Below are 22,157 nucleotides of genomic sequence, written 5' to 3' on the forward strand. Positions count from 1 at the left end.
GGGGAAATGTGTCTTAAGGCGGAGCCCGGGGCAGCGGCCAATGGGATGCTACGGTCCGACCGGAGAGGGCGGAAGAGAAAAGGTCTAGTTCCGGACGCGGCCGTCTCGGCCGCCTCCGCCATCTGTCACCTCAGCTCCAGCACCAGCACCCTGTCGCCCCTGCCCCGCCGCCTGTCTCCTCAGCGGAGGCTGCTTCCCTCCAGCGTCCTGTCACCTCTCTGCTCTGTTCTTGTCTCTGCTTTCTTCCCCCACATGGATCTGGTGGGAGTGGCATCGCCTGAGCCCAAGGTGAGTGGCGGTCGGGCCGACGCACCTACTTTGGTCACCTGGGCTGGTCCTCTCGGAGGGCCCAGAGAGAGTGGCAGGCGACTGGGGAAGTTGTGGGCGAGACCCCGGCGGCCTAGGAAAGGAGGGACCGGAGGCAAGGCTGCTTGGGTGGGGGTGGAAGAGGTAGGGAGGCAGCCCCGGCTGCCAGAGGCCACCTTAGCCGATTTGGGGTCTCTCTAGGAATGCCCCTTGCTTTCTGAACCTCCGGAGCATATTTGTGGGCAGGACTCAGACACCCTGACGTTTGAGGGAAAACAAGTACGGTCTTGTTTTGCATGGGCCAAATGAGTCAGCCCAATCACACAGGAAGCTCGGCAGAAGGGTGATTTAAGCAGCTGTTTCCTTAACTTGACAAGTGTGCTTATCCTACTTCGGCAGTTTCGTGGTTTTTAAGTGGTAAAAGTGTAAAAGATACATCCAGGAGCACTCTTTCTCCCCCCGGCCTAATTAATACTCAGGTGTACACTACATACTATAAAATGGTTATGAATCCTTATATAACGTTAAGCTTTTTCCTATAATGGCCATCCATTACGTTCATTTCACGTTTCACATTTGGCTTCTGGTTTTCAGGTTGCTCTTTTTCATGATATTTTCATTAGAATGCTGAAAAGACTCTTCGGCCACTTTGAGGGTTTGCTTCAGTTGGGATTTAGTGTTCTTCAAATTAAGGTTGTGAAGGAATCCAATTTTTTTATAATTGTTTTTTACATGTTAACACAGAATATTTGTTCCGTGTGAAGGGTCACTTGTTAATCTTATTGGATCTTCATGCCAGGTTTTAACAGAAAAAGGGGAAATAATTAGCGACTAAGTAAAGGAAAATTAATTTTATGAACGTTCTCATACAACTGGAGGGAGAATCTAAGATACTCCATTGGCAAATATTATATCTACATGTTATTTTGTGTATTTATTTTTTCTATTAAGGCCTTATTTACAAGGCCAAGATTAGTAAGCATAAAAGGACAAAATCAGTAGTAGGCAGATACTAATAAACATATACTCTACATGTTAAATTCCTCCAGTTAAGCAACTATAAAGGCTGGTGAAAATGTCAAATGAAACCAGCTTTGCTCGGAATACTTAACCTCAGAACAAATTTCACTTACAAAAGTAATTCAGTAAATAACTTGATATCAGTTGTATTTTCATTTAAGTGTACATCATCAAAACTATATATAAAGTTTAATCATTCAACAAAAAAATCATTCTGGATTTACTGACATTTTATTGGGAAGATAGCATTTTCACAGGCAAAACAATTAGAAAGATGCTGCAAGTTTCACTTCGTCTTTTCCTTCTCTAACCTTTTGGAAGACCAAAGTGATTATAGAAGCCTGCACAGAGGAGGTGGAGATTAGAGGAAAGTCTTGAAAAATGGAAAGAATGTTAAAGGCCAGAGAGCCTCAAAACTTTTCAGTCATGACTTTTTTATACTCTTAAAAACCACTGAGGACCCAGAGAACTTTTGTTTATATTCGTTACTGCTATTGATAGTTGTCATAATCAGAAATTAAAATTGCAAAATTGAAAAATGTTTATTACATGACTTAAAAGTCATATATTAACATAAATAACATTTTATATTAAAAAACACTATTTTCCAAACCAAAAAAATTAGTGGAGAGAGTAATAATTGTTTTACATTTCTGTAAATCTTTTAAATGTCTGATTAAATAGACAGCTGGATTGTCATAGCGCCTGTTTTTTTCTTTCAGTCTGTTGTGATATGTTTTGGTTGAACTATGTGTGCGAAGAAAATCCAGCCTCATAGATACGTAAATTATAGCAAGTATAATCAAAGATGAGTAATAAGAACACAGTAGGTAGACATACTGAAAACAGAGTTAAACTCTAAAAATGCACATTCATATCCTAAACCTACTACCTTAGAAAATTTTGGAAAAATGCAAGGATATATAAGCACACATTCCAGTAGCCACGAGAATGATGTTATATCTGATACAGACTCTGGAAAACTCCACACTTTTGAGAGAATGAGAGTGGAAAAAAACAATGAATGTCTTAGTGCTATTATGAAAACAATTTTCACTTCACAGGTACCCTTTTTGGAATATCCCCTAACACTCTGGGGAGTGTAAGAGTCTTGGGGACCCCTCCACCAGGGTCTTGGGGTATCATTTATAAAATGCCAAACTGCTATTATAGACAGAGTGTTAGGGGATATTCCAAGAAGGGAGGATTGGCTAACTTGTAGGTGAAAAGTGAGGAAGTGTGTAGTCTGTTGGAAAGGGAGCTGTAAAAAATTAATGGTACTCCTCAAAACTGTCAAGGCCATCAAAAACAAAGAAAGCCAGAAACTCAGAGTGAAGAAGAGCCTAAGGAGACATGATGACTAAATGTTATGTGGTATGCTGGGTAGGATCTGGAATAGAAAAAGAACATTTGGGGAAAACTAAGGAACTCTGAATACTTGTAAAGTGTGGATTTTAGTTAATAGTATATAAATATTGGTTCATCAATTGTGACATTCACAATACTAATACAGGGGAAACTGGGTATGGGATATTTGGGAACTCACTGTAGTGTCTTTGTAATTTTTCTATAGATCTAAAACTAAAATTTAAAGTTAAAAAGCAAAACAAAACATAGATTAGTGTTGTATAGACCCAGACCACATTTTCCAGAGACCCTTGTCTGGAAGAAGTAAAGTTACCCACTGAAATATTCTGCCTGGATTATAATTTCTAGCTGCATAGGTAGAAGAGGGACCTTCCTGTGGGTTATTGTTCTCTTGCCTGCCTTCTAGTTGAGGACTGAGTTTTTGTTATTATGTGCCTCCTTCATGGTTGCTGTTCTTATTTTACTTGATTCTTTCCCCATAGTTGCCTGCATTAAAAGCCTTTTAAAAGAAAAAGTGGGATGGGCAGCCAGGGACATATCTTTAGGAGCTGGAAGGAAAGGGGGACGGGAGAATGTGGTGGTAGAGAAGTAGTGAAGGTAGCGGAGTTCAGTGGTGGCAGTTTCCCAGAGGAGAGAAAAACAGGGTTTTTCAGCAAACAAGAAAGAATGAATCAGAGCTGGCTATGGGCGCCATAGATGTCATTTTAAGCAGAATAACTAATTGGAAAGGATTGTGTGGGGTTTCCCATTAGATCTTGATGCAATGGGGAGTTTATATTGATGAAGGGAATAGTGGGAAATGACATTATTGGACAGCAAAAGTAGAGAAGATTACGGAGGACTTTTTTCTTTATCTCTTTAGGTTTATTGTTACTATTATTATTCCCCTACATACATCCCGTGGTGCCCATTCCGAGGAGGAGCCCCAGTAAATTTTCTAAGCCCCTCTTGGAGTGGTGAAACTTTGGGGTTGTGGTAGATTGCCCCTGCTCGGCAGCTGTCCCTCACACAGCTCAAAAATATTTATGGAGGGCTTTTGGCTGCTGGTTTGAAGAGTTTGGATTTGATCGAAGTATGAGAGTTGGCAGCCTTTCGGAAGCCTTTACTTACTAACCCTCACCAGAGGAAGGCAGCACAGCTGAGCTGGGCAGCCGAGGAACAGGGAAGTAGGTACAGCTCTAAGAGATTAAGAGGCTAAGAGACTAAGGCTCCGAGGAGCAAGAGCAGTGGGAGTGGGCAGTAAGGCAGTCTTGGTGCCCTCCGGGGTATATCTACATGTTTCCCTTTCTGATTCAGTCTGTTTTGGGAGTAAGTAAATCTTTGCCTCAAAATTACAGTTACTACCTATGATTTTTGCCTCTTCCAAGGAATTGTCAGCCAATTTTACTTTAACACGTTAGTGGAGTTAATTGACTGCTGGCAAAAGACTAGAAACTTTAGAAGTGGGTGGGCAAAGGGGCCAACTTCAAGATGGAAAAGAGGATTTTAGAATAGTAGAGGTGTAGAAAGGTACCAGACCTCTATGGCCTACCGATTACCTGGCTGTTCCATGAAATATCTCCAGTGTTTCCTTTTGGTACATATTCAATAAATGCTTGAGTGCCTCTATATGTCTGAAGCTTTATGCTATGTTCTTGAGAATGAGAAGACCCTGCCTTTCAAGAGGTTCCTGCTATATTGTGGCTGATGCAGTGATTGGTCCTGCTCAAACAGTACACAGTGCTATGGGAACATAAAGGATCAGATTTTGTCAGACAGCCTTATGGAGGAGGAGACATTTAATTGGGGGAAATAGAGAAGTAAGAAAAAGAATTGAGAGAAGAGCATGTGTAAATGAATGGAAAGGTGAAAGTATGCCATACTTGGCATGTAATTAGTGTTGCTAGAATGTAGGGTAATGATCATTGAGATTGGAAAATTAAATTAGGTCAAGTTGTGAAGGGAATTTATTCCTGAGGAATTTGAATTTTAGACTGCAGGGTTTGCTTCTCACATCACAGGGCAAGGTGACTAGAGAAGCAGCACAGCAAAATGCTACTAAGAGTGCAATCTCTTAAGTCCTACTGCCTTGGTTCAAATCTCAGCACTTCCATCTATAGTGTTATCTTGGGTTAAAATAAAACCCACAACCTTTCTGTGTCTCAATTTCTAAATCTGTAAAATGGGGATAATATTACAACTACTCAGTTGTGGTGTGACTTAAATAATGTATGTAAATCATGTATATTTAGCTAAGTGACTCAAAAATAGTGAAGTTTTGTCTGTTATTCTACTGTTAGTCATTGCAAAATGTGATTGACAATTCTGAGTTAGAGAATACAATTATTTGCCATTTGGAACCTGGACTTTGAAACTGATCAGACCAAGTATTTCTAGGCAGAGGCAGCATTATGTCTTCTACCTAGAGGATTCAAAATGAGGTCAGCAGAGTCCTGTGACCAAAAGATGAGCTGTATTTCCAGATTACAGAGAGCTTCAAGATTCCAGACCTCAAAATCTTCACCAGGAGAGTGCTCAATTGATGATAAGCTCTGAGTTAATGAAGTCACACCAGACCTTGAGGAAGCCACCCTGTTTTCTCCAGGTCAATTCTGCAGTAGGCTGGTGTGTGCTGGGGACTGGGTACATCTCAACAATCTCAGGGTCAGACTAGATAAAACTTGATTCTGATTCACTTAGGCATAAATGTAGTTACCACTTATCAACCTAAGTACTCCATCCTAACAGCCTGAACCAAGTAAATTACCGAACCTCAGTGCTGTGGAACTTGTGAACAAGGGTCAGTTGCCCAGTGGTCACTGGGAGTCACACCAACAGGCCCTTAGGCCAGCTGAGAGTTTTTACTGGCTAAAAATGATTAAACAATTTTGTGGCTAAAACAGGTATCATATGCTGTGTTCTAAATCAGACAATAGTAGTTAAGGAATGAGTTTGGACTTTATCCCAACAGCAGTGGTAAACATTAAAACAATGAAAGTTTTAAGTAAGGAAACTGGACCAATCAAATCTGCATTTTAGAAAAACCGTTGTGTTGTGGTGTGGCTAAAGGAAACAAGCAGGACTGGAAGCAGAAGGATTAGTTAGGAGGCTCTTACATCTTCTAGTAGCCCGGTGAAGGGAGGGTGATACCTTGGAGTCGAGTCTTGGAAGGGGAGCTGAGCATGTTCAAGAGATATTTAGATATCTTATTCAATATTAATGGTCTTAATCACTAGACTATCAAATGTAATCATTTGCTGCTAAGTAAAGCTTGCCCCTCAAAAATTAACTGTGAAATAAACCTATAGTTTCAAGAGGGCTAAGACTGTGAAGTCATTAAGGAAGACAGGCTGGCTAGCTACCCAAGAAGAGTCTCACAGAATATTACTTTGCTCTACTGATACTGTTTCAAGACTATTTCTCAGCTTCTAAAGTTCAGAAATATAACTTTTATTGTTTGTCATTGTTATTTTTGTTTCAGCATATCCGAAGGTGTCTTGAGAAAGGCTGACACACACTTCTTACATGTAGAAGACTTACTTCTTAAATTAGAATGAGGTGTAACTTCTAAATGGGCTTTGAATTGTGCCAGTTGGTATATAGTCTGTTCCTATAAGAGAAATTATAAGCAGAAGCTCGCTCAGTGATCATGGAATTGGAACAAGGGGCGTTACGTGAATTCATTGGCTAGCAGGGTGATGCTATGTTAGTCTGATGCTTCCCCTCAACTAAAAGGACACACCTACCAAACAGGTTAGAAAGTACTTCTGGTTGTTTCACTTTACATTATCTTTGATTAGATTTGAGCTAGGAGATAGTTGTAAGATGATTTCTGCAAGTAGGTACTCATTCATTTTGGGTTTATTTAGTTTAATCTTAAAAGATAACCTTATTTCCAAGTTTGAAAGGTATTTTAATTTCATTATATGAGTTGAATTGTCTGTTTGTTTGTTTGTTTTTTTTTTTTTTAAACAGTGTCCATGGGCTACCCCTCAAAATACAATATCTTCCTTGGCTGATGTAATGAGTGAACAGTTGGCTAAAGAATTGCAATTAGAAGAAGAAGCTGCCACTTTTCCTGAAGTTGTGTAAGTAAAATTCACAAAAAATCTACTTTGTGTAGCAGCTTATAACAAAGTTTTAGGATTTGATTAGTGATTGTCATGACAAGTGATTAAGAAATATTACACATATAGAAAAGCAGCACTGTAGCAAGAGCACCATATGGAGAGTCTACTGATATTTGAGTTTTGGTCCTGATTCTGTGATGAGTTTTCAGTATTACCTTGGGCAAACCACTCTGCTTCTCTGGGTTTTCATTATTGCAAAAATCGAACCAGATGGACTCTGAATTAACAGTGAAGGAGGGTACAGTTTTGATCAAATGTTTGTAGTTTCTCTTTTATCTCTTCTTTGATCAGAACACAGAACAACTGAGTTCTAGGTCTCAGTTTGGATTTTATTATAGACCCATTAGCTTTCCATCGCAGCTTTCTTAATCCTATTTGGTGCTCTCATAGGTTCCTGCTATTGGTCAGAGGGCCACTGGGCAGGAGAAAGTGAATGGCTTGGTAAAGTTTTTTCCCTTTGTTTCTTCATTAACAATGAAAAAGCACATCCTACTCATAATTGGTAGCATCTGTTTACACAAGCACATTGTGTTAGTTATATTGCCTTATTTTGAATAGTGTTGCTGAAGGACCATTTATTACTGGAGAAAACACTGATACTTCCAGCGACCTAATGCTGGCTCAGATGCTACAGATGGAATTTGACAGAGAATATGATGCACAGCTTAGGCGTGAAGAAAAAAAATTCAATGGAGATAGCAAAGGTACCATGAGCTTATTGTGACAACTGCTTTGGGTGGTAAAAAAATGCTTGTAACGTGCTCCTAAATAAGTCTTCCACTATTTTGCCTTTTAAGTTTCCATTTCCTTTGAAAATTATCGAAAAGTGCATCCTTATGAAGACAGTGATAGCTCTGAAGATGAGGTGGACTGGCAGGATACTCGTGATGATCCCTACATACCAGGTATCGATGCTTTTATTTTTGGTGATGAGGGTGGGGGAAGGGTAGGATGGGCACATAGAAAGGCTAAGGTTTCCAATGAATCTTTGTATTTTATATTTGTCTTTGAATCGCGTTTGGGAATTTATGTTAAATTCAGGTATCTTTTCAGACAATTTTGAACATAGCAGTTTAGTCTTTGCTATTTTTACATACTTGGTTTGTCTTACTTGCCTTCAGCAAAACCAGTTCCTACTCCCAAAAAGGGTTTTATTGGAAAAGGAAAAGACATCACTACCAAACATGATGAAGTAGTATGTGGGAGAAAGAATACAGCCAGAATGGAAAATGTAAGTTACAGAAAGTATTGTCTCTGAATCAAGAGTTTTATTAGAATAAAAACATCGGGTTCTAAATATGATATCTTAAATTTCTAAAAATATCCTATGTCCTTTCTAAAGATGTTTTAGATAATAATATAACAATACTATGAAGAGTCTTGGCCACTAATGAGACTATAATGTACTGCGGAATAAAATACCTCAAAAGAAAAATAGCTTGATTTATACTGATTCTAAAATTAAGAAATTGTTCTTATGAAAAGGAACATATTTGTTTTTCAGCATATTTTTCATAAAATAACACCCCTAACCATGAACAGGTAACAGTGGTGATTGGGGGTTAGGAATGGGAGAAATGCTTCCTATTATGTCCCCTTTTATACTTTTTGAACTTTTTATCTTTTGCTGGAACTACCCTGCAAAATCAGAAATAAAATGTAATTTTAAAAAAATAAGAGAAAAAGGAAAAAAGATAGCATTCTTCCTCTTTCATAAATACTGTGGTTAATATAAAACATTTAGACTTGACACAAATACTTGTTAAGTAAACCTATTATAAAATTCTAGAAATAATCCAGATCTGCTTTAGAACAATCCTGTCCAATGGAACTTTCTGTGATAGTAAAAATGTACTATAGCTATGCTATCTAATATTGTAGCCATAATTGACAATTGAGCATTTGAAATTTGGGTGGTGCAACTGAGAAACTGAATTTTTAATTTTATTTTAATTAATTTAATTTTAAATATCCACCTGTGTCTAGTGGCTACTATATTAAACAGTGCTGCTCTAAAACATTGTCATGGTATGGACATAGCTTGCTATACTAACCACTCGTCAACAATAATTATGAAATTATATTTCTTTGATAAGATTTAGTGTAGCCTTCAAAATATAATGTGTCCTTTGTCTGATATAAAGACAAGGTACAAAGCATATGCTGAAGTACCTTGGGTTTTAGATGTGATTGGATGTTTTCTGAGCATAGACTAGACCTCTTCATTTGGGTTGCAATTTCTTAAATAGCCTTGCTGTCCTTCCTCTTGTATTTATTAGTAAGTCATTTTATTTTTCCTTTGTAATACCTATGGGTTCTGCTTTCATAGCTTGATCATCTATTCAGTAGGAAATCTATTCCAAGTAAAGACTGATCTTTTTGATTTTACTGTCCCAATTTTCAAGTTATTTCAGATGTTAATTCTTCTTTTTGGCAGTTTGCACCTGGGTTTCAGGTAGGAGATGGAACTGGAATGGATTTAAAACTACCAAACCATGTTTTCAATGCTTTAAAACAACATGCCTACTCAGAAGAACGTCGAAGTGCCCGCCTTCATGAGAAAAAGGAACATTCTACTGCAGTAAGTAATCTTATATTTTTTTCTTGGAATGAAAGATTCAGATTAGAAAACATGTTTGGGGGAAAAACAAAACTTCAGGCTTGATATTTTTTTCATGAGACTGGCTTTGAAATCAAAGATGTAAATAAAACCCGTAGTTTTGCTTATTTGACTTTTCAGATTTCATGTGATGGTTATTAATCACATATTCAAAACTAACACTTCAGTGGTCATAATTAACTTGGACTGTAAAATTTACATTGCAAATAAATGCTCTCAGATTTTTAAAATATTGTTTCCTGTTACTTTATGATATATTAGTAACAACTTAAAAATCTCTAATGTTTTACATTAATGAAGATAATGTCTAAAATCTTGAGAATAAGCTAATTTCTAAACCTTTAGAAAAACAAACTAATGCTAAATACACTAGGAGAGTTATTTAAACTTTGGAGATAAAAATAAGATTTTGACTAAGCTAGCATCTGACTTTCAATGGTTCTTTTAGATATTCACTTGCAAAGACATTACAGTTACAGTACTGGAATGAATTGTATCTTGACAGCCCTCGTAAGAGCTTGTTATAAGTAAATTAAATAATAAAATTAAAAAAAAAAGTACTTTGAATGTTAGCTACTAGAAATGACTCAAAATGTTTTGTGATTAATATTTTCACTTATAGTGCTTATCTCTTGCAGGAAAAAGCAGTTGATCCTAAGACACGTTTACTTATGTATAAAATGGTCAACTCTGGAATGTTGGAGACAATCACTGGCTGTATTAGTACAGGAAAGGAATCTGTTGTCTTTCACGCATATGGTGGGAGGTAAATGAGCAAAGTACAATACCATCATGTCAACAAAAGCTTAGCCCTTTCTCCCCAATATTAATGGATTTACACAAAATCAAAGTTAATGCTGCATGGAAAGCAGAGTAATTTTTAAAATGTTATTGTAGAAGATCTAGGCAACATAGGATGTCTAAAGAAAAACACCATCATTTTAATCCCACCATCCAGAGATAACCATTAATAATTTTGTGTAGACTCCTTTAGTCTTTTTTCTGTGCATATATTTTCTTCATTATTATAATCATACTATATCATATAGGCTGCTGTAAATGGCAGCAGAGCACAGTCTGAACTAGGGTTTGTCTCAAAACCCCTAGTGTTTCCACTGTGGGGCCTTTTGGTACCAGGTTGGAGGGGACATGCTTAGATCGGTTACTGATTCCTTCCCTTATAACTACAATCCTTACTTTAAGAAATACCAGCTTTAAATAATGCTTACATTATTTAAGGAAACTTCTTATAGAGTTCTTACGCTATTTATTAGGTTGGTGCAAAAGTAATTGCAGTTTTTGCAATTATTTTTAACCTTTTAAACCACAATTACTTTTGCACCAATCTAATAGATCTTACCTACTTCACTTGTGATACAAGGGCTTAGATTAGTAAAGAACTGCATGAGGAGAAACATTTTTAAAAGTGAAGACTGTTTAGAAAATATGCCTAAGCCAGGAATACGAAATCTGGTTACTTACTGCTGAAGTCAACCAGCAAGGCTTACTGGCTCAGCTTTTCCTTTACCTTAACATTGTTTACAAACAAAAATGTTAAAACAGATTACAGAAATTATTCCAGTCTTTTTAGGTTTAGAAGCTATTTACTGTGGATTCAAACGATGGTTGGTCTAGTCCTTGCGTTTGGTTTTTTTTTTTTTAACTATTTAGTCTCCCTTCCTAGATGAGACATACATATATAATCGATATTGAATTATACTGTTGAGTTCCAAAATGAAAAGCATAAAAATGCTTATTAGGGTAAAACAGTTCAACATTTTTCAAACTATGATCTGGAGCAAGTTACTAAACCTCATTTAGAAATGAACCCTCACCTCATAGGATTTTTGTGGGGATAAATGAGATCATTTATTTCTTCCTTCCTTTAAGCTTTGTTGCCTTGTTTCCAAATTTCATTTGACGATTCCCTGAGACTAGGCAAATAAAACTTAATGGCACAAATTATTGAAAATGAAATATTACTCATGATAGAAATTAAAACTTTACAGAAAGCATTAAAATGAAAAGGAGCCTTCATCTTACCAACTCTGACCTCACAGATCTTTTCTACAAAGATAACCACTATTAACAATTTTTAGCCTTAACCACTCTTAACAGCTTTTAGCCTAGTCTTCCAGAAATTTTTATGTGTATATCTTTTATTTTGTTATACTTTAAGTTCAGGGTCTTGGTTTTTCAGTTAATATACTTTAGATCCTTCTATATTACTGGCTTACATCACCTTGTTTTTTATGGTAGTACATTCACTGTGTGAATGTACGGGAATATCCTTGTACATCGACCTTGGTGAGCTTTTGCAAATACATCCTTAAGCTAAATTCCTAACATTGTAATTGCTGGGGGAAATACTATATGCACTTCCCCCCATTTTGCTAAATAGTGGAAGGCCTCACTGAATGGAGAGGACCAGATTTTGCTCGCTGTTTGGGCCTCTGAGCTGGCTATGTAGCAAACAGTATTTCTTGATTTATTTATTAAACATTAATTTTTTTTTCTTGTATATCACACCAAAGGCCAGAAATCTTGAACTTGTGTTTATCTTTTCATGGTAGGGCACATGTAATTTTCCCTGTGAGCTAGTTAAATATCCAGGTTGTTGACAAGTACATTCTAAATGTCAGTAGATATTGCCAAATTGCCTTGTTAAGAGGTTAACCAATTTTTGCTACCACCAGCAGTATGAGCCTGTCTCCCTCATCCTGATCAGTGCTTAACTTAGTATTTGTCAGAGTGAAAGTTAAAAGTACCATTTTGATATTTTGGTGTGTATTTAATTATAATTAAGGTTGTACATTTTTTCAGGTGCTTTATTGGCCATTTGTATTTATTTTTCTTGTCAATTGCCTTGTTTATCCTTTGTCTATTTTCTGTTATACTTAATGATACATTATTATAATGAATGATCTCTCTTTCCTTCTGGTGTTATTGATATCATTATCTGTATTTTGACACTTGTAAGTTAGGAAAACTAGAGAGCATTCGGTTTTCTGAGAGAACAACTGAAAATAAATGCTTTTAAATGTTTATATTAGTTTTCTATGCCATATAACAAATTACCCCAGACTTAGCAGCTTAAAACAACACCCATTTATTACCTGTAGTATTGCCCCTGTAGTTTCTACTCGTATAGCCCTTTTACATGCCCTTTCATGGAGCAGGTCACTTTTTCAAAGCCAGCAGAAGAATCTCTCCCTCCAGTCAGCTAGAGTGGAATCTTAGACAATGGAATGTAATTCTGGGAATGTCTATACCATCACCTTTGCCATATAATGTAAGCGAATGAAGGGAGTGGCTACCCCAGCCACACTCAGAGGGAGCAGGGATTATTACAAGTGTATACACATGGAATCTTGGGGACCATCTTAGGAGTCTGCCTACCACAAAGTTGTTCTGGTTTCTGTGACTTAGGTTGGCCTAGTATTCAACAATTACTCTAACAGTACTTGTGCTAGATTTTTCAGGGAATAAAGTGAGACATATTTTTTACTCTCAAAGAGTGTATGGCATAGCCAAAAGGAGAACATTACAGCAAGAATTGTTATGGTCAGTAAAACATAATTACATGATAGAGTACGCAGTTATATCAGTGAGACTGTAGTATGGGATAGGAATAGAGAACAGAGCAAGATTATTGCCAGTCATGTTCAAGGAAGAGGTCATGATGAAGTTAGATCTCAACGTGGATTTTAAAACTAGGCAAAAAAAAAAATAATAATTGAGTATAAAAAGCTATAATAAGTAGCAGAATATATACAGTATGCCATCTATTTAAATTTTTAGGATTCATACAGAAAATATTATGTATAGAATTATTTTAATAGATGCTTAATGTATGTGGACACTGACTGTGTTTCCCCGAAAATAAGACCTAGCCGGACGGACCATCAGCTCTCATGCGTCTTTTGGAGCAAAAATTAATATAAGACCCGGTCTTATTTTACTATAAGATTAGGTCTATAATAACTGCTATTGGATTGGATGTGGGGTATAAGAGGATAGATGCTTGGCTAGAGCAACTGGGTGGTGCCATATACTGAGGTAGAGCCTGGGGAAGGGCAGGTTTAGGGTACCGTTAATAAGAACTGTGCTTTGGACATGTTAAGTTGGAAATGTGTGCTAAGACATCTAAGTAAGTGGTGTCAGGTAGGGATCGGATAAATGGGCCTAAAGTTTTGGAGAAAGTCAGGACTGAGGATAGAAATGCAGGAGTTATCCGTATATTGAAGATACTCTAAGCCATGGGGTTAGATAAAATTTCCCAGGAAGAGAAGACAGTTGGGAAGAGAAGGGGTTACTTAGAACCAGTCAGAGTACTCTAACCTGAGGCTGACTGGAGGAGCAGGAGTTAGCTGGGAAAAGACAGTACAGAAGGAGGGGTTGGGAGTTCCAGTCAGATTCGGTCCTCTGGAAATAGAGTTCCTTTCTTTTCCACATTGACATTCCTTCAGATACTTAAGGGTAAATATTATTGTCTCCTCTTCCATCCTCCTTCTCTTCATTCACGCCATCACCACCATGATTAATGGCTCACTGTTGTGGGACTATTGCATTAGCATCCTAAGTAGGCCCCACACCCCTAGCCACTCCTGCTCCCTTCTATCCTGACACATTGTCATCGACTTGATCTTCATGAAGTTTGTCAAGCCCTTGCTAATTCCTTCTACCTTTAGGAATACTTGTAGGCTTCTCACCCAGGCAGAGCTCTTTACATACCTGCCTCCATCCCATCCCTTTAGCTCTAATTTCTTTCATTTCCTCTCTCCAGCCAAGTCTTAGCTGTAGTGTTTGTTTCTCAAACATGTTCTATAGTTTCCTACCTTTGCTTTTGTTAATACTGGGACTGCACTTGTTCATGTTCTACCCATTGTCCTAGTTTTGTTTCAGTTGCTATTTGTGCCATGAAGCCTCACCGGACCTTTCTAATCCAAAGGGACGTGTTCTAGTTGTGTACTTCTTTTATTCTCCCCTGCCCCAGCTTGCATACTCATAGGGCGGGGATCGCAGGTAGACTGTAGCCTATTTTAATGTGCGTATGTCTTCATTGTTCCTTGAGTTTGATTCCGTAGTCATTAAGGGAAGATAATATTATGGATTGTTGAAAACTGGTTGCCAGTTTATTTGAAAATGAGTTTGATTTAAAAAACCAATACCTAAGGTTTTATTAAGATCCCAAACTTGAAAGCTTAAAACAAACAAACAAAAAGGCTTGTCATTCTCAGATAAGGTACATCTACTTAAATGTCATAGAATCTTTATTTTGAAATTGTTCTACACATGAGCTGGCAACTTATACTGACTTAATTTATTTTCTTCCACTTAGCATGGAGGATGAAAAGGAAGATAGTAAAGTTATACCTACAGAATGTGCCATCAAGGTATTTAAAACAACCCTTAATGAGTTTAAGAATCGTGACAAATATATTAAAGATGCTTTCAGGTTTAAAGATCGCTTCAGTAAACTAAATCCGCGTAAGATCATCCGAATGTGGGCAGAAAAAGAAATGCACAATCTCACAAGGTAAAGAAAAATCACTGTGCTAGAAGTAACCCTTTTGTATTAGGCTTATTAGCGAGGCAAAAAAAATCCATGCTTTTCAAGTTATAGAAAATATGGAAGGCCTTGAAATTGTAGTGTTTAATGAGGTTTTTCTGTAAGAAACATTTCCATGCTTATAAGTATGCATTAATATATTTAGGATTAATAAGCCATTTTCTTATTTCGTCAATAAAGTGTGGAGGGAAATGTAAATCATTTTCTGCCCAATACATTTTGTTATATATCTAAATGCTGTCTTTTTTCAGCTTCCATTTAGGCTTATTGTAAATAATGATTTCCCTTTTTGTTTCAGAAAATGTTTACTACATCTTTGTTAATTTGGTGGGGGCGGAGTCTTATCAGTCAAATTGTATTTCACTTGTCCTCAATTCTCTAAGCAGAATTTGTCAAGGAATTTGTTATATCAACCAAGTAATTTAGTAATCTTTCTCATTAATAAACCTTTCCATATATCTTAATCTATTAAAAGCTTAATTTTAGTTTCTTTTTTCTAAAGATGTTTACTTTCCAATGTAATTATCCATACTTATTAGTAGTAAAATTCTTCTACTTAGTAGGACTTCTGAGTAAAATAATTTCCTAAGAGGTCTTGCTGCCCTTCAGTCTCTTCTATACTATTCTTCAACAGCCCCTGTAGTCTTCAGTGTAAAGTTTAAAGTCCTTTTGTGATGTGGAGCCTACCTGTCTCTGTAGCCTCAAAACACATTGCCCTTCCTACTACTCAGGATACAGCTGTTTTGATTTATATATCAGGGGTGCTCAAAAAATGTATACACATTTTAAGAGATGTTATCTATGCTCAAGCAGTAGTTCGCCGTAATCAGAAGTGTCTGGACGCTGATGGTAACCACTTTGAGCACCTCTTGTAATTGCAGAAGTCAAATGTGACTTGTATTCATCTTTTGTTATCAGTATATATTATTACGATTAATACAGTTCTTCTCCTTTCTTAAAATGTGTATACTTTTTTTGGCACCCTCTGTATGTTCCCCAAATGGACTGTGCTCTTGAACACCTCCATGCATTTGCACACACTGCTTCCAGCCTCAGACCAGCATTTCCACACACTGTCTTAATCTGGCTACTTCCCATTCGCCCACTTCTTCTAATAAGCCTTCCTTGCTGTTGCATGCTCCCATAGCTCCTATCCCCACCTCTGCCAGTGGGTGTCCCACACTGCACTGCAGTCATCTCCACACCTGTCTGTCTGCACCAGTCCTTGGGCTCCATAAGGGCTATGTCTTACTGTCTTTGCATTCTCACATCTTCAGAGTAGAACATAGTGACAGCCCTTTGCTGTTAGATAATTGTTGAATAAGTAAAACATTCTGTCCTTCTCATCTTTACATTCTTAATTCTTTTTTTCTGTATAGAATGCAGAGAGCTGGAATTCCTTGTCCAACAGTTGTGCTACTCAAGAAACACATTTTAGTTATGTCTTTTATTGGCCATGATCAAGTTCCAGCTCCTAAATTGAAAGAAGTAAAACTTAGTAGTGAAGAAATGCAAGAGGCTTATTATCAAACTCTTCAAGTAAGTTGTGCTTTTCAAACCATTCACACACCAACTTTTACAAATATTTCCTCCAAACTTTAAAAAAATTTCCTAAAGTAGTACTATTTTACAGTAACATAACAAGGACAAACTGAAGTTTCCAAAGAAATGTTAACATTGAAGAGTTGTCTTTATATCACTGTGTGTGTATGTCTTGAACCATTTTAGAAAAATAGACTTATGGGGGTGGCCAGTTAGCTCAGTTGGTTAGAGCATGGTGCTGCTAGACTTACGGGGCAAGTGAGTCTGTTGTTAGCACCAGTGCTAACTCAGTTGTTAGCACCAGTGACACAGAAGCATGAAGCTATTATTTACAAAACTTCATTAAATAAAATTTGATGTTACTACATTTAGCAGATAGAGTGCCTCATTGGTTTGCATGTCTTGAATGATTATAGCTCTAACAGCAAAGAAATTGCCTTGTTGGGAAATTCAAAGGAAGCAGGTTTGGACTTACAAGAAAGTGAGGATGAAAATTAAAGATGGTAGGGAGTGGTTTCTCCATCTGTGCAGGTGTTAGAGCTGGGAGGCACATGTCAGGGATCTTGCGGAAGCTATTTTTGCTTCGGGACAGAACTGAATTCAATCTGAGGTCCTTCTAGCTTAAGAAAATGCTCTCAGTGACATCTGTGTTTTAATTGAATAGCGGAGAAACATGCTTTTTGCACAGTCTCTGCTTGGAGCTCACATGTCATGCAGCAGTTGATGTCAATATGAAACTGTTATCCAAATTAATTTTTTAAGATATATTATAGCTAGGGAGATAATCCAACTTTCTCTTCTTCAATAGGATAACATTCAAAGGAAAATCAAGTCTACTTTTCTGGATTCTTTTTTGGAGGTGGGGTGGCTAGGGAAGAGATGAAGCAGTGATGTACTTTTCCTATTTGATTCTATTAAGGCTGGGAAACAAAGCATTAATGCTGGTTTCTACTGTAAGGATAGTGGTCACCATCAATAATGAATATATAATGTCACTTAATTTATTAGGATATCTCTTTCTTATTGTGTCTGACGGGAAGTACTTTTTACCTTGGAATTGCATACACCACATAGAGGTCTCAGTGGGCCATTTGCCCTGATATGCAGGGTCCGCCAAGGTCTCCTGGTTAGTGACCATACGCATGGCTGCTCTCTTACTTGTGTGGAATCTAAGTCTACTCCTTGGTCTCCTGATCTCATTGCTGTCACATGGACAAGGAAACAGTGTGTCATAAACTCATCCCCTCCATTGTCTCACTGTTTCCTTACCCTACCCTAAAAAAAAATAAGCTCGGTCCTAGACTACAAAGAGGAAGTAAGTTCTTTCACCTAATCTTGATTTTTCTGGATAATACTGGTTGACATAGACATTTTAGTTGTATTGGTAAAGTAGAATTGTTACTTCATTTACTAAATGTCTACCTTACCTTCTCACAGTTGATGCAGCAGTTATATAATGAATGTATGCTCGTACATGCCGACCTCAGTGAATATAACATGCTGTGGCATGCTGGGAAGGTGAGCATATTTTGTTAATGTTCAGATTAAATGACTTCGTGTGAATTACTAACAGTAAACCACTGTATGCTCTGTATTTAAACAGGTCTGGCTGATCGATGTCAGTCAGTCTGTAGAACCTACCCACCCTCACGGCCTGGAGTTCTTGTTCCGTGACTGTAGGAATGTCTCACAGGTGGGCATGTAAATTACTACGGCTTCTTTTTATGGGATTATAACAAATTAAAATATTTTTCTCAGTCCTAAGTAAGACATTCCCAGAAATTGAAGGGGGGATTTGGTTACTGGCTGCTTTTAAGATAAAGATACAAATCAATTTGTCAGATTTTATTTTCAGTAAGAATTTGATTGCATATCATTAAATTAAATTTCCAGTACAGTACAGTAAATTTTTAATTTGGCTCCAAGTATTAAAGCAGTCAAGTAGATATTTAACACATGCACAATGCTTAAAGAGAGGCTGGCATGTAGTAAGCCTGCTTGCTTACTGTCATTTTTACCATTAAAAGAATAGTCTTAGTGATACAGTGTCTGATCACTGTTTCTGTGGGGCCGACTAAACAGATTAGAGAAGGTAAAGCTTAGTAATTACTGAGTTAGTTCACATTCGTTTGCTGTTTCTAAAAGAAACGAATTGTTAGCAACAGATTCAGATGGTAATATCTTTCTGAATGTAGAACAACTTTATGTTGGAAATAACTTCTGCTCCTGCTTGAAAATTTTAATTCATGGGATTTAGTGAATGCTTTGAGTCTACACATTCAAAGCAATGCCAAACAACTTTGTAAACCACTCATTTTTATAGCTATAGAAGGTGCAAACTTAATTCAGCTATAGATTGTGACAAACTTAATCCAGAAGACAGCACAGATGTGTAAGAAGGGACAAAAAACAAGTAACCTGAGCATAGTTAAACTTGAAGTGGGACAATTTTATGGTTCAGAGATTGTGGAAGGAACTCAGTGGTGTCTTACAAGTACACTATTCCCTGTTTTTAGTTTCTAAGGGAACCTTGCTAATATCTCTTACTGACTATCTTATATTTCTTTGCTAGTTTTTCCAGAAAGGAGGAGTAAAGGAAGCTCTTAATGAACGAGAACTCTTCAATGCTGTTTCAGGTTTAAACATCTCAGCAGATAACGAAGCTGATTTCTTAGCAGAGGTGAGCTTAGCTAATTTTTACCTTCCTGGTAATGGAGTATGGGATACAGATAACTGAAACTCAGAACTAATTTATTCTCTTCCCCTCAAAAACAAAATTAATTGGAGATTTTTCTTTTCTGGAGATATTTTTGGTCCTTTCCATACTTAAGCCTTAGGATAGATATACAGCAAAACACTTCTTAGAGGAGTTTACAGTTTGGTTGAGGTGGCCAAATATATTTCCAGTATATGTATTTTCCCTATTTTGTGAATGAAGAAGTTAACTGGTAAAGACTCTGGGTAACACAAAAAAGCAGTAACACATGGTCCTTGCTTTTAACTGAACATAAAAAGTAAGCAGTGGCCATCCTTAGAAATACCCTGTTATGGATCTATGGAACCATAAAAAAAAAAAAATCTCCCTTCAGAAGTCTCTTAAAATTGAATAAAAACTAAGAAGTGAAACAGCAGCTAATTATGCCTTATAATTTACCAAAGCAGAGAACGATTACAGAGTATGTTCCAGAACTCCTCAGTACAATTTGAATTTGGCCAAGCTGTGCTAGAGCTTAAGGCCGGAGAAGTACCAGAAAGATGGTAAATCCAGCCTCTAGCTCAGTACAATTACTCAGTAAGTAGGTGTTACTGTTGTTGAATGAACAATGGTATTCTTTTTTCCTATTCCCTGAAAGCTTTAGCGAGTATGTAGTAAGACATATCTTGATTTCAATTGTAAGCTTGATAAAGATACTAAATATCGACCCTGGTAATATAATCAAGTAAAAAAATACACGTGTGTCATGCTGTAATATATGTATGTGACACACTGTAATATTTGTCCCATATTGTAATTCTGTATCAAGGCCAGCATCATTAGGAATGATCTCCTTTTAAGAGAGTAAAAACACTAGCTCAATCTCAAGTGTGGTTTCTGTGAAGTAGGATTTTGACAAGTGGATTCTTTATATCAATTTTGTAGATAGAAGCTTTGGAGAAAATGAATGAAGATCATGTTCAGAAGAACGGAAGGAAAGCTGCTTCATTTTTCAAAGTTGATGGAGGTCTGCCAGTCCTACATGATAAATAGCATCAGAACCCACTGCTTTCAATGTTAACACAGCGGATTGTCGGCTGCCAATGACAAATGAAGTTATGGGTGACCTGAAATACCAAAACATGAGTGTACAATGGTGCTTCTGTGCTTTTTCCCCCTGTAACCCATATGCCAGACATGTGGAATTTTTAGCTCGGCATTGAGAGAATAAAATGTCACTACCTCTCATTTGATGAACAAGATAATATAATTCTTTAATAGGTACAGGTTATGTAGCTGAAATAGGCCTGATTTTTACAGGATTTGTGGTGTAAACTGTTTTATGAGACTTTTTAAAACTTAGATAACATTTCCAAATATGAGAGGAAAGGACAAATGTGTTTACAAGGGAGGCCTTTATTACAACATACTTGCTTTTATCACCTCCCTGTTTTCTGTTTCATCTTTCCTCGAATATTTTATTAGCCTGAAATTAGCCCTTCTCAATTCTTTTTCCATCTTTTTCCAGATTGTGACCATAATTCTAAAGAAAATTTCTTCTTTTAGTAGGTGTTATAAATGGAAAACAGGTTTCAGAATGAATGATGGAAATAGACAAAAGCAAAATACTTTTTATTGGTACATCATGAATACGAACTGAATTCTTTTCCCTATTCATATCCATGGAAAGGCATCCCTCTCTTTCTGAGAGAGAGAAATATACAAGAACTTCTTAACCATCCAAAATTTTTAAATTTGACTTTCGGCATTTCAACATTTAGGTGAAATGGATAGGATGTAACTCATGGTGCAGCTGTTCTGCATTTATAATGAAAATGTAGATTATCTGGAAGGGCAGAATATAAGATTTAACCATATTTGACATATTTTAATGAAGTCAGTGAAACAAAGTTCAGTTTATATTGCACTTAACTGATTTTGAGAGAAATACAGCAAGCCAATTAGAAATATTAAATAATCAAATGATGAAAACTAGGTTTAAAACAACTTGGGTATGAACGAAATTAACTAACTAATTTGAACTATCTGGCCTCACTTTTAATAATTTTTAGTACTGACTGGACACCACTTCTTCAATAAAGCAAGCACTATGCTAGAAAAGTACATTGGCTTTGTTAAGATTGAAGCTCATTAACTATAACATAATCATTCCTCCCGTTACTAATGTCAGATTGGAACCATTGGAGACCCAATCTGGTAATAGAAAGTAAAAATCTAAATATTATGTTCACTTGAAAACTCCTCCTTTAATATTATTTAAAAATGCCAAATAATGTTCTTTCTAGAAAAATATTTATTTTTGTTTCTGTTGTACAGCTTTTAACTGCATTTCAGAGAAGTGTGATTTTGGGTAGATACTTATTACATTTCTGAAATGTTTACTACTCTGAAACAAAGATTTAAATGGTGATGATTGGCTTTAAGAAATTTCAGAGAAATTAACCATTAACCAGAAAACCATTAACCATTTAAAAGTTTTTTGTTTTATTTTCTGACATACTCTGTTTGACTAAGAGCAGCAAACCATTGCTGTGTGGCATTCTTGGAGTGTGTTATGAACATGGTTTTTAAGAAATTAAAAACAGAGATCATTTTAGAATTGGTTCTTTGTGTGGTTTCTTCCTGTTCATTCTATTAACTCATATCCTGGCACCAGGTTACCCCTTCTGCATAAAATTAAGCAGTATTATTTTAAGCAGTTTTTTTCCTACTATTGTCTCATATTTAGATTTCACTTTGAAATGATCTACTTCACATTACAAATAAGTTTTTCCTTTCCTATAGATCAGAGAGTAAATTTTCCACATAGTGGAAAAAGGAACTGGAAAACAGTTTGCTCAACAAAGAATTAAATACAAATGGAAAAAAACCATGAAATATGGAAATTTCATTAAAATATTCTTC

General features: G+C 36.6%; 1 protein-coding gene across 1 annotated transcript; it reads left to right on the forward strand.

The window, feature by feature from the left end:
* Positions 1-74: 74 nt before the first annotated feature.
* On the forward strand, positions 75-21,852 carry RIOK3 (RIO kinase 3). Its single transcript, XM_033135720.1, has 13 exons — positions 75-288; positions 6,649-6,761; positions 7,362-7,507; positions 7,601-7,708; positions 7,925-8,034; positions 9,241-9,384; positions 10,062-10,189; positions 14,765-14,962; positions 16,375-16,534; positions 17,975-18,055; positions 18,141-18,230; positions 19,110-19,217; positions 20,178-21,852. Exons 1-13 carry the CDS (start codon positions 253-255, stop codon positions 20,283-20,285), a joined length of 1,530 nt encoding a protein of 509 aa, XP_032991611.1. The 5' UTR covers positions 75-252; the 3' UTR covers positions 20,286-21,852.
* Positions 21,853-22,157: the final 305 nt, after the last annotated feature.

Source organism: Rhinolophus ferrumequinum, chromosome 19 (genome assembly GCF_004115265.2).
Source record: "Rhinolophus ferrumequinum isolate MPI-CBG mRhiFer1 chromosome 19, mRhiFer1_v1.p, whole genome shotgun sequence".
Classification (NCBI taxonomy): domain Eukaryota; kingdom Metazoa; phylum Chordata; class Mammalia; order Chiroptera; family Rhinolophidae; genus Rhinolophus; species Rhinolophus ferrumequinum.

Coding starts and splice junctions, on each gene's coding strand:
- RIOK3 (XM_033135720.1), top strand. CDS start 253: ATGGATCTGGTGGGAGTGGCATCGCCTGAGCCCAAG. Junction 289..6,648: donor TGGCATCGCCTGAGCCCAAG/GTGAGTGGCGGT, acceptor TTTTTTAAACAG/TGTCCATGGGCTACCCCTCA. Junction 6,762..7,361: donor GCCACTTTTCCTGAAGTTGT/GTAAGTAAAATT, acceptor TATTTTGAATAG/TGTTGCTGAAGGACCATTTA.